This window comes from Daucus carota, chromosome 7 (genome assembly GCF_001625215.2).
Source record: "Daucus carota subsp. sativus chromosome 7, DH1 v3.0, whole genome shotgun sequence".
NCBI lineage: Eukaryota > Viridiplantae > Streptophyta > Magnoliopsida > Apiales > Apiaceae > Daucus > Daucus carota.
Window position 1 is genome coordinate 12,335,306 of NC_030387.2, and position 12,043 is coordinate 12,347,348.

A 12,043-nucleotide genomic window follows, 5' to 3' on the forward strand; every position below is an offset into this window, starting at 1 on the left:
AAGTGGTCAATCCTGACATGATAGAAGCTAAAACAAATGATGTGTTTGTTGATCCCAAGTATGAATACTATACACTTGAAGAGTTGGACCAGATGGTGGATAAGATCATGGAATATATGGTAGCCTTGTTCAATCACATTAAATTCTGAAAGAATCATCGGTATTAGAAAAACACACAAGCAAATTTCAGAGTAAGAGTAGTTACTCAGAATTTGGGTTTGGTTCCAAGGGCAGTAGTTTCAAATTAAACATGATCGATAAAAGCAAGATCAGATGTTATAATTCTAGTGACCTCGAGTACTTCACAACTGAATGCAGGGAACCCAAAGCGGCTCCTGCAAAATAAAAATGTGTTCTTTATGAGAAGAAGAACTCCTATGAAGATTTGAAGAAGAAGAATGAAAAGTTGAAAGCAAAGTTGGATGCAATGATTGTCAAGTATGAAGGAATGGCATAAATTATTGAGGGCACAAGCTGAGATGATATAGACTCTGACGAGGAACCTACCAATCAGAGTAACTATGCATTAATGGTAGACTCAATAGAGGCTCCTCCTCAGTCATATCAAGTATCACCTCTAATCTATGTTACTGATATGTCTACTGTTGAGTATAAAAGTACTATTGATGAGCTTGGTTTAGAAATGTACAATCTTCACACAAACATGCTAGCATCAGAAACAAAAAAAGGTAGACTGATTCTCAAAGTTGCCAAGTTAGAAGTAAAGATAGATGAACTTAGCTTAGAGAATCCAACAATCATTAATTTTAGTGAAAAAATGAATATCTTGATGATAAGGTAAAGTGTAATGACCAGATTGAAGAATTCCTTAGGTCTAAGTTGAATGACCTTTTTCCAAGATTTTTTTTCTTCCAAAAAGTAATACTCCATTCGTTCCACTCATTTCTGTACATTTTTTTAACTGTTCGGCACACACTTTAATGTTCCTATAAAGTATATAGTTCTATACTTTATTTTTAATTTTTTTTCTTTTTGAAGAAAAAAAAATCTTATAAGGAAGTTATCTATACTATACTATTAAAGCCGAAACATCAAAAGTTTGGTCGGTCGGTACTTGGGTCAAAATACGGGCTTATGGTCTGTACTTGGGCCGATACTATACTATTAAAGCCGAAACATCAAAAGTTTGGTCGGTCGGTACTTGAGCCAAAATACGGGCTTATGGTCTGTTCTTGGGCCGAAGTACAGGCCTATCTGTATAACCAATTATTATTTTAACTAAAATATATTATCTTTTATATATTTTTAGCTATAATCTTTTATATATTCTTAGCTAAAAAACTCAATCTTTTAAAATAAAATCGAGTACCATAATAATTACCTTTTTAACCAAAACGCATTATTTTTTTTAGATTTTCTAACTAAAAAAATCAAAATTTTACAATTAACACGGGCGACATATATATAAAAATATAATAATATTATATATAATTATTAATAAATAACATGTGATTTGTTCAACAAAAATACATTAATAACATTATTTTTAAATACTCTAATGATCTCGCATTAAATAAAATATTACAAATCTATAATATATTATATATTATTACACTATTAAAGCCGAAATAGAATTGAGTTTGGTGAACCGGTTGGTATTCGACCCACGGAATAAAATAAATATTTATTTAAACACATTGTTCTATCACAATTTCATTTTGACAATAAAATTAGTTAAATTTAAAATATATACAATAAAATACCAAATATGTTAACCGCCCGTGCATTGCACGGGTTATAAGCTAGTAAAACTATATTTTACAAGAGTATAATATCAAGGTTGGCCTTGGATATTTGGGTGCCCAAGACGAATTTTGAAAATGATGCCCCTATTTTTCAAGATCGTAAAGGAAAAATTTACATACATTCAAATCAATATATAATGACATAATCAAAAATATTGTTTTAAGATTAACCCAGTCAATTCAAATGCATGTAAATATATAGATGCATAAATTTATCAATATATACTACATATGCATAGATTTTTGGTGCCCTGGGACAGTGGTGCCCTAGACGTTCCTTTGGTCGCCTTATTCAAGGGCCGGTCCTGTGAGTATTAAAGTGCGTGCCTCGTCCTCGTTCCGATGTATACAATTGAGGGGAATTGAGGGGTTAAATTATAAGGACATGATTTAAGAGAATGAAAGTATATTTTTCAAAATAAACTTTTCCTTAGCTTTTCCTTAGCGTTTTTCATAACTTTTTTCGTAATAAAAGGATAATAATAAAATTTATTAAGAGTTTTTTCCAAAACTTCTCTCAGAATTGTTGTTTAGAGAAAACTTTTCTCGAGATTTTTTTCCAAAGTCTAGATTTGATAAATATAAATTCCAAAAAGTGGTTTCAACAGAAATTTTTCAATAAAAACATTCTTAAGAAATATTTTTCTTGAATAGCATTTTTGACCTAGAAAGATATTTCTACAAAAAAAAATTAAGCTAATTTCCGGTGAACAAATGCAACTTGAACCAAATATGTTGATGACTGACTTGGTTACACAAATCATGTGTTGATGCATGTCAAAATGAGTCCAACTTCCATTGATGTTTTTTCACTGGTTAAATGTCATCAGTTGCTAAGAATAGGAGTTATAATCAACCGTTTTTCATAAAAACAACATTAGCCATCCATTAACTTGAGGATAACATAAGCAGAGCACATTTCAATGTACAGGCTGTAATGTATCAGTTTCATTTCCTCCATTTTTATGATCCAGTGAAAGAAAAATAAACTCACCATTACACAATTATTATTATTTTTTTGTTAATCTTTCCTCTTTGTTGTTCCTCAAGTTTTCCTAGTCCTTTTAATTTTCTTTTCCTAATCCAGGAGGGGCTGGAGATGGAAAAGAATCCTAGAGGACCTCCCCTGCAGCAAATTCATGTATTTTCGTCTTCTTTTTCATCGTCGTCTTCAATGGCCATCCTCGCGGTTCTTTTCTATGTTTTTATTCTTGTCCCTTCTGCATTAGCAGCTGTTGGTGGTGCTCCTGCAAAGTCTTCTTCTGATTCTTTTACTCCGCCTGATAATTATCTTCTTGATTGTGGTTCTTCAGAACAAACGACTCTTGATGATAAAAGGGTCTTTTTATCTGATCAAAGCTCACGTGAATATTTAAATTATGATGGAAAAGATTTGCAAGTTTCTGTAGACAAGGCAGATGTGCCTCTTCCAATATATTTAAGTGCCAAAGTTTTTTCTTCAGAAGCAACTTATACATTTCGAATGAGTAAAGCTGGTTGGCATTGGATTCGTCTACATTTATTTCCGATTTCTAGCAATGATGCTAATCTGCAACAATCTAAATTCACTGTCGTTTCTGATTCATTAGTCCTCCTCCATGAGTTTAGTCCTGGAAGTGGATCCGAATGGGTTATGAAGGAATATCTTGTTAATGTCACGAATCAGCAATTGTCTATTAAATTTACTCCTGTAAAGGATTCAATTGCGTTTATTAATGGTATTGAGGTGGTTTCTGCTCCTGATATGTTGATCAGTGATGTTGGCAATACATTGGTCCCAGTTGCACAAACATCTGGCTTGACTCAGAATTCTTTCCAAACGTTGTATCGTCTCAATGTAGGCGGTCCAAAGGTTGAGCCTCAGAGTGACACACTTGGACGAACATGGGAAGAAGATAGGCAATACCTTAAACCTGAGAATGCAGGTAAAAATGTGACTGTCGAGCCAAAGGTCATTCAATATCCTAATGGGAATTCTCCACTAATCGCTCCTCCATCAGTTTATGCATCAGCTATGGAGATGGGTGATGCAAACACTGTAGGTCCAAATTTTAATGTCACTTGGTCATTAGACATTGATACATCATATTCATATTTAGTTCGTCTTCATTTTGCTGACATAGTGAGCAAATCCCTCAATGACTTGTATTTTAATGTGTATGTTGGTGGGAAAAAAGCAATCTCTGGGCTGGACTTGTCAACTGTGGCAGGTGATTTGGCATCAGCTTACTATAAAGACTTCATAGTTAATTCTTCCATGGGTGTAAATAGTCCTCTCAAAGTTCAGATTAGTCCAATGGCCGAAGCTGCTGGTACAAAGAACGCGCTTCTTAATGGTATAGAGGTACTAAAGATTAACAATTCGGTGAATAGTTTGGATGGTGAATTTGGTGCTGATGGCAAGAGCGCGAGTGGTCCAAGTCGTGGATCAGTGGCTGCAGTTGGGTTTGCAATGATGTTTGGAGCATTTGTGGGTTTGGGCGCCATGGCAGTAAAATGGCAGAAGAGACCTCAAGATTGGCAGAAGAGTAAAAGCTTCTCTTCATGGTTGCTTCCTCTTCATGCTGGAGATTCAAGCTTCATGTCAAGCAAGAATTCTTCTCTGGGGTCTCGAAAGAGTGCATTTTATTCATCAACAATGGGATTAGGCCGGTACTTTTCCTTTGCAGAGTTGCAAGAAGCAAGCAAAAACTGGGATTCCAATGCTATAATTGGTGTTGGAGGATTCGGGAACGTGTACCTTGGAGAGATTGATAACGGAACTAAAGTTGCCATAAAACGTGGCAATCCACAATCTGAACAAGGTATCAATGAATTCCAAACAGAAATCCAGATGCTTTCCAAGCTTCGTCATCGCCACTTGGTGTCACTCATTGGATACTGTGATGAAAACTCTGAGATGATATTGGTGTATGAGTACATGTCAAATGGACCTTTAAGAGACCATTTATATGGCAAGGACCTTCCCTTTCTCCCTTGGAAACAAAGGCTTGAGATATGCATTGGCGCAGCACGTGGACTTCATTATCTTCACACAGGTTCAGCTCAAGGCATCATACATCGCGATGTTAAAACCACTAACATTTTGCTAGATGATAACTTTGTTGCCAAAATGGCTGATTTTGGGCTCTCAAAAGATGGCTCAACTGTTGAGGGGCAAGCTTATGTGAGCACTGCAGTCAAAGGCAGTTTCGGTTACTTAGACCCTGAGTACTTCAGAAAACAACAACTAACTGATAAATCTGATGTCTACTCATTTGGAGTTGTTCTTCTAGAAGTACTCTGTGCCCGCCCTGCCATTAATCCAGCATTGCCAAGAGAACAAGTGAACTTGGCAGAATGGGCAATACAGTGGAAGCGAAAAGACCTGCTCGACAAAATCATGGACCCTACCCTTGTTGGAAACATTAACCCTGAGTCCATGAAAAAGTTTGCAGAGGCTGCTGAGAAGTGTTTGGCAGAATATGGTGTCGATAGACCAACAATGGGAGACGTTTTGTGGAATCTTGAACATGCACTGCAGCTTCAAGAGGCCTCTTTAAAAGGAAAAAGTGAAGAGGAAAACAATGCAGCAGCAACTGCAGCTTCTCCTACCACCGTTACCCCGGGTTCTACTACTGATACTAGCTCAGATGACAGGCCTGGTTCGTCGTCAGCACAATCTAAGAACCAAGCTGAAGTTCAAGTCATTGACGAGCATTCAGGAAGTGCAATGTTTAAGCAGTTTGCTGAACTTAATGGTAGGTAAAATCCCAAAATTTACCTAATGCTGATCGCACAATTATTAAGTTGGTAAAGGAAATCACAGCACTAACCATGTAAGGGGTTGGTTCTGGTGGGAGATTGCTCAAAACAAACTCAGTTGATGCTTTAACTTGTATTGTTCATTGGTGTAACTGGTCATCACTTGTCATTTCTATAAATATAGTTCTAACATTCATACTTGTAATGTTTTAAACAAAAAATTAGCATACTCAAATATTTCTCTCTATTTTTCTGTAATTATTAGTATTAGTGTGTTAGGTTTTAAAAAAAACTTCATGTGAAGATCATCTTTACTGAAAAACAGTGTAACTTTTAAATTTTTATTGACTGTATACAATATGGACGTGCAGTTAAAAACATAATTTCTTGCAAAACATCAACCAAATTGGCACGAAACGATTTTCAGACAGTTGCAGAGTCAATTATCTAAAACATATACAGTATGTAAGTGAAAGTGATTATATCCATCGATGTTAGGGTCTTGGTACCCAACATGTACGTTGTTACCTCTTATATAACATATAATTTTCTGACTGAATTTAATTTTTTTTTTAAAGCGTTCAGCATTTTCTTTTCCGCTGGACGAGTGGTCTACAAACATGCAATTAACTAATTATCAACTGGTCAACCCCTCTGAAAAAACTTAGTCCATACTACATGAATTTCTAGGTTACTGATGGATGTAGTGATGTAGTATATAGGAGGCCATTTTATCAGTTTAAAATTCTGAGGCCAAGGCACTCTTGAAACAATAATTAAGAAAGTATTAGTAATACATCATAACCTAACAGGCATTTATTTCAGGAACTAGTTCAAGACACATTACAGCTAGTAAACCTGCCACACTCACTAAGACACATTACACATACCCAAAATCTAGCAGCAATCCAGACAAATCACTTCTTATTTGAGATACTTGGTAAACCAGCCCAACATATCCTGGTGAGCCTCTTCCGCACACTTTACAGCTGCAACATCTTCAGCCTTGTATCTCACGGACCAACCATGTACAACACCAGGGAATATCTTGACAAAACAATCAACCTGCAAATGAACAAAACAAACACTACTTTCAGCTTGTGTATATGTACCAAATAAAGAACCCAACCGACTTGATGGGAAAGACCCACAACAACATAGTAACACAACAACATAGTAACATACCATAAGAAGAGTTTCCCAGAACCCAACCTTAAGGATCCAAGAAGTTAGAACTTCATCTAGTTGATATCCTAAACGAGTCAATATATGCTGCCTTAATTGTATCCAACAAGAAGTGAAAATCTTTACCTTTTAAGTAAATACTCTCGAATTCTATCCCACCAATTAACGTAACTAAGAAACACATACATTCTTTTTCTGTTCATTTCAATAAGACCACAAACTTGCTTCGGTTACCTATATAACATTTTTTTTTGGGGGGGGGGGGGGGGGGATGGATCATGTTGCTTGCTTTGAATTTGCCCTGATTTTGGACACATGACAGCCTCTCTTTAGCTCATGTCCTGATATTAGGCATTAGCGATGCTCACATGACACTTGTGTCACTCGTACTACAGGTATATGCTGGGATCCTAGGACCTAGGACATTCATCTGAAGCAGACTGTTTACCCCTTCTAAAAAAATTCATTCTCTCCTACTCATCCACCACATCTCTCTCTCTTTTAGTTCACCACGGCTCTTAATTCTACTACTTAAGAGCTCATATAGGGAGTCTCTTGGAGATGCTCTTAGTCACCACTCACCACATGGAAAAAATAATTTACAGATATATTACAGGTACAGATAACAGAATAGACAATCTAAAGCTTAACTCCCAAGTGAATATACAAGTGAAAACACTATCAGAGTTGATAAATTAATTTACCTCTGGTTTTTTATATAAAACCCCTTCAAACTGCTTCACAAGCTCTGGTGGAGACATCTGGTCATGCTCAGCTCCCAGTATTGATATTGGAACCTTAACCCCTGGAAAACCACATCATATGAGACCATTAAAAAACTAACAACACAGAGCGAAAAAGCATATCCAATCCTACTTTTGTCCAATATCACACCAGATCTTAACAGGTATAAAGGTCGATGCTGAGAGAGATAACTTGAGTGGCTTACTTGAATCTCCTTTTTATATTATATAATTCAATTATTTGACAAAAGTAATTGGAAATTTGATGAGCGGCATCATACCCTGAATATCATCTACCGTGACGAAGGATGGGTGCAAAATCACTGCAGCTTGGACATAAGGATGTTTTGCAAGGTCCACTGTAACCTTGGCTGATAAAAATGCAAGATGAATACATTTAGAGAAATCTTATACAGCTCCACGTGTGAACTAAAATAAATATGACAAGGATTTCTAGAAACTAAGTAGAGGAACTTCAGTAGAGAAAAATCCAAACTCTCCCTCACCTCCCCAGCAAAAACCTGCAGCTCCAATCTTAGATACACCTTTGCTCTTTATAGCTTCAACAATCAGTTTCGCTTCATTGAAACCTTGTTCCTACATAATAAGGTTTTTTACTGGGTTAATCCAATTCACTATAGCATGGAAATGAATGCCGGTCCCTGAATCTTTTTACGATACTACATGTTAGAAACTATACTGTAGATGAACAATGTAGCTTCAGTAAACCACCTGAACTAAACAGTGTTATAAGTTGAGTATGTGCTACAAGATATCAGATAGAGACATATTTAGACTCTAGAATGAAAGCCATAATTGTAGTCTTCAACTGGGACATATTAGCACATTTTTGAATAAGATAAACTCTTTCCAATTAAGAATGAAAAAGTGACAGTAACTTTTATACATCTTTCCAAAACTTCAATTATGATACTGTTTTTACTTCAAATTTTCGAGATATATTTTATACAGCATGCCTGTTATTACTTTCAAGATATCAAGAATGATTAGCATTGCTTCCAACATTATTCACTTCTCTTTTGCAAATATCGCAGTTACATAATAGTGCCACAATAATGTTACCAAGACCGTATAGTAGAGTCTCCTGCTGTCTATGATGTCATCAGGTGTAATATTTGCAGATCTATATTGTTGAGAAGGGCAGAAAACACAGTTCTATGTAGATGGTTTACTAAAGCAACAATGTTCAGCTTCAATTTGTTTCCCAACATAAAACAGTTGAACATAAATAAAACGATCTGCAAGACCGTTTAGACTTCTTTTTGAAGCAAACTAACCGTTGGATGATCCTTAAGCCAAACACCCAAAGGTCTCTCTGCATTTTCAGGTACGTAAGGATCGTCATGCATGAAGTTTGGCACCACCACATAAAACCCAGCAGCAGAAACTTTTTCAGCCAGATTCCTTGATAGAGTAAAGGTCACTGATATTAGTTACCTGAAGTCCAGATGTAAAACAAAGAAAAACACATCTAAAAGTCCACATAGCCATTTGCCAGAGAGGAGAAATAAAATGATACAGGAAAAGGATTACATATTAGCAGTGCAATTGTTTATCATAAAAAAAACAACTTAAAAATGATTACATTGAAACAAGTTGGTACCTTACAAAATGGAAACTAAAGCAACCCTGTTTAATAAAAAAAATGATTCAATTTTATGCCTCAAGAAGTGCAGTGTATTTTTTGTTTAATCACTGCATATACACTGCACTGAGTTGATGAATTTGAGCTCTCCTAGAAGACTAATCTAATAGACATATTATATAGTACCACTCTGTCTATCTTTTTTATTTGACGCTTTGACTTTTGGATGTCCTTCTTAGTATGAACTACCCAGAATCTTTAGATGGGTAGTCCACAACTTAACTGTCGAAACCAATATAACACATTTATTCTGTCCCATTTATCGTGCATAACAATTAGTGCAGCTGTGGATAACAAAGCTACAACAACCAAATAGAGGCTTGACTTAAAAAGAAAAAAGGCATAAAATACACTCGAGTCCTGAGAATAAGCATACCTCAAATTTGGAGCTTCATATCCTGCCGAATCAAATAAAGGAAAAAACATATTAATGACTCCAGTAATAAAATACTGCTACGTATAAAATCAAACACTTTGCATACAATGATAAAAATCACAAAAATTGAAGCATCCTACGCATAGTTTCACTTGGTAAAAAGAACCCAAGAAAATACACATTAAAAATGAAAACACAAAGAAATATTTAAACATGAATAAGTGGAAAGAAGAGTACCAAAGATATCAGAGATAAGGAGCACAGCAATCTTGGAATCAGGGGATCCGACAACATAGCACTTGAGGCCTCCAAGCTCTTCAACACACCCTGTTAGTGTTGTTTCAGAAGTTGAGTTTAGGTTGGGTGGGTTTTCACAGCATTGAGGTCCTGACATGTTTTTCTTTCTTTCTACTGTTTTTGATTTTTGTTAATAGTTTGTCTTACCAATTGTAGCTTATGTAAACTGTATGTTTATATTTGTAGCCAGGGGAGTTTCTGCATGTCTAACGTGGGGCTATAGAGGACCAGAGAATTAATTATGGTTGGTGTCATTGCTGACGTTCATTTAATAGGTGATTAATTTTCAGTCAGGACTTTGTTGGTTTTCCCATTTAAGCCTGACTTTCTTTCTTTTTTATTTTACCAAATAGTACTTATATCCGTGTAAACGACTAGCTGTTCTAACAAATTTTCGGGATGACTCAGGTTTCGAAAGCAAGACCTATGCTAATCAACAGAAACGACATCGGAATTTTTAGTTTATGATGCATGCACGATACAACACGACATAATATGAATATAAGATACGAAAAAAATATATAAAAGTAAAATCCTAATATTCGAATTTGAGTATTTAAAAAATTAATTATTAAATTTAAAAATAACTAATACTCTCTCCGTCCCCCTCAATTGTTTACATTGGAGGGCGACACGGAGACCAAGACAATGTATAAAAAATGAGTAAAGTTAGATGAAAAGTGGATAAAGTGGTGGGACATATCAATATTTAATACTCCCTCCGTCCCTTTTTACTTTTCCCTTTTGAAAAAATAACGCATCTTAAGAAAATGTTAGGTGAATATCTTGTTTTCATACATATCCCTAATAAATGTAATGAATTAGATAGAGTTGTGTGTATATATATGCTAGTCAAACATTGGAAATTGTTACATTTTGAAAAAACATACAAAAAATTGTTTTGAAAAGAGAAGTGGACAAGTAATTTGGGACAAATTTTTTTTTCAAAAGGGACATGTAAAAAGGGACGGAGGGAGTAATAGATTTGAGATAGTGGAAAAAAGTAATGGGTGTAATAGTAGTTTTTATTGTTAAATATGAGATGGTAGGGGAGGATATTGGGTGTAATGATGGGGAAAACTTACTATTTATAGTAACGTAAAAAAATGAGAAGGACATCCCAAAATAGTAACAGTAAAGAAATGAGAGGGACAGAGGGAGTATAAAACTATGGTTCCATCTCTCCCCGGGACCATATAAAAGTGGGGAAGAAGAATGAGACAGTACTTCCTCCGTCCCCTTTTACATGTCCATTTTGACTTTTGACCGGTCAAATTTAATATTTTGATTGAAATTTATTTGAATTATATAATTGACAAAAACAATAAAAGTTATATCATTCGAAAGTATATTTTGTCTATTTTAATATGCAATTTTCGGATTTTAAAAATAATGAATAAATAATTTGTAATGTTTAGTCAAAAAATGGTCAATTTGACTTTTCGAAAATCAAAATGGACATCTAAAAGAGGACGGAAGGAGTAATAAATATGCCATTATTTTCCTCGGATGGGTTATTTGTTAGGCTGTTCAGCTGAAAAATATGTAACGGATCAAAGCATCCTTCTTGGTAATATATTCTTTGGGCTTTCTCAGGTGAAATTGGTTACTCGTTCGGCTTTGAAAAATGACATTCTTAAGCCTTCGTGTTGGGCTTTTTACCAAAACTAAATGGACTTTCAAAAATGTAAGAACAAAATCTCGATCATCCCGGTATAATAAAACAGTCCTTATAATCTTTGTCAATTGGGCATTTGGGCTGACATATCTCAGCTTATATTAATTGCTTATCTTTTACACCTCCCGCCTCAATTTATAAATCTATTTTGAAATAAACACGCATATTAAAAAAAAATACTAGTTAGTTAGATATAATTTTATCTCATGTATCATTAATTACTACATTGATAAGGGAAAATATAGTTGAGTTTCAAAAAAATCATAATACATATAAAGTTTTGGTGCATTGAGAATTGTAAATAATGTTGAGTTTCAAAAAATTCATAATCAATATAGAGATAAATTTGTATTGAAAAAAGAGAGGGACAAGTATTTTGAGGCAATTTTTTTTCCAAAAGGGACTTATAATTTGAGCCGGAGGGAGTAATATTTATGAAATTACTTACTTTTTTCTTTTGTGAAATATATAAAAATATGTACTCCTTTTCTTAAAAAATATAATCACTTATAAAAATTACTAAATATCTCCTAAATATTTTGTTGTATAAAATAAAAAACAATTTATACGTGTGATTTTTTTCCAAAA

At 34.7% G+C, this 12,043-nt stretch overlaps 2 protein-coding genes across 2 annotated transcripts; one reads left to right on the forward strand and one right to left on the reverse strand.

Annotated features, from left to right (window-relative positions):
• Positions 1 to 2,764: 2,764 nt before the first annotated feature.
• LOC108195413 (probable receptor-like protein kinase At4g39110) lies at positions 2,765 to 5,756 on the forward strand. Its single transcript, XM_017362371.2, has one exon. It carries the CDS (start codon positions 2,866 to 2,868, stop codon positions 5,512 to 5,514), a length of 2,649 nt encoding a protein of 882 aa, XP_017217860.1. The 5' UTR covers positions 2,765 to 2,865; the 3' UTR covers positions 5,515 to 5,756.
• A 483-nt stretch (positions 5,757 to 6,239) lies between these two features.
• LOC108193804 (endo-1,3;1,4-beta-D-glucanase) lies at positions 6,240 to 9,946 on the reverse strand. Its single transcript, XM_017360625.2, has 7 exons — positions 9,718 to 9,946; positions 9,481 to 9,502; positions 8,737 to 8,863; positions 7,945 to 8,035; positions 7,720 to 7,809; positions 7,400 to 7,500; positions 6,240 to 6,575 (listed from the first exon to the last, which is right to left on the reverse strand). The coding sequence occupies exons 1-7, from the start codon at positions 9,872 to 9,874 to the stop codon at positions 6,435 to 6,437; spliced, it is 729 nt and encodes a 242-aa protein (XP_017216114.1). The 5' UTR covers positions 9,875 to 9,946; the 3' UTR covers positions 6,240 to 6,434.
• Between the last annotated feature and the right edge of the window lie 2,097 nt (positions 9,947 to 12,043).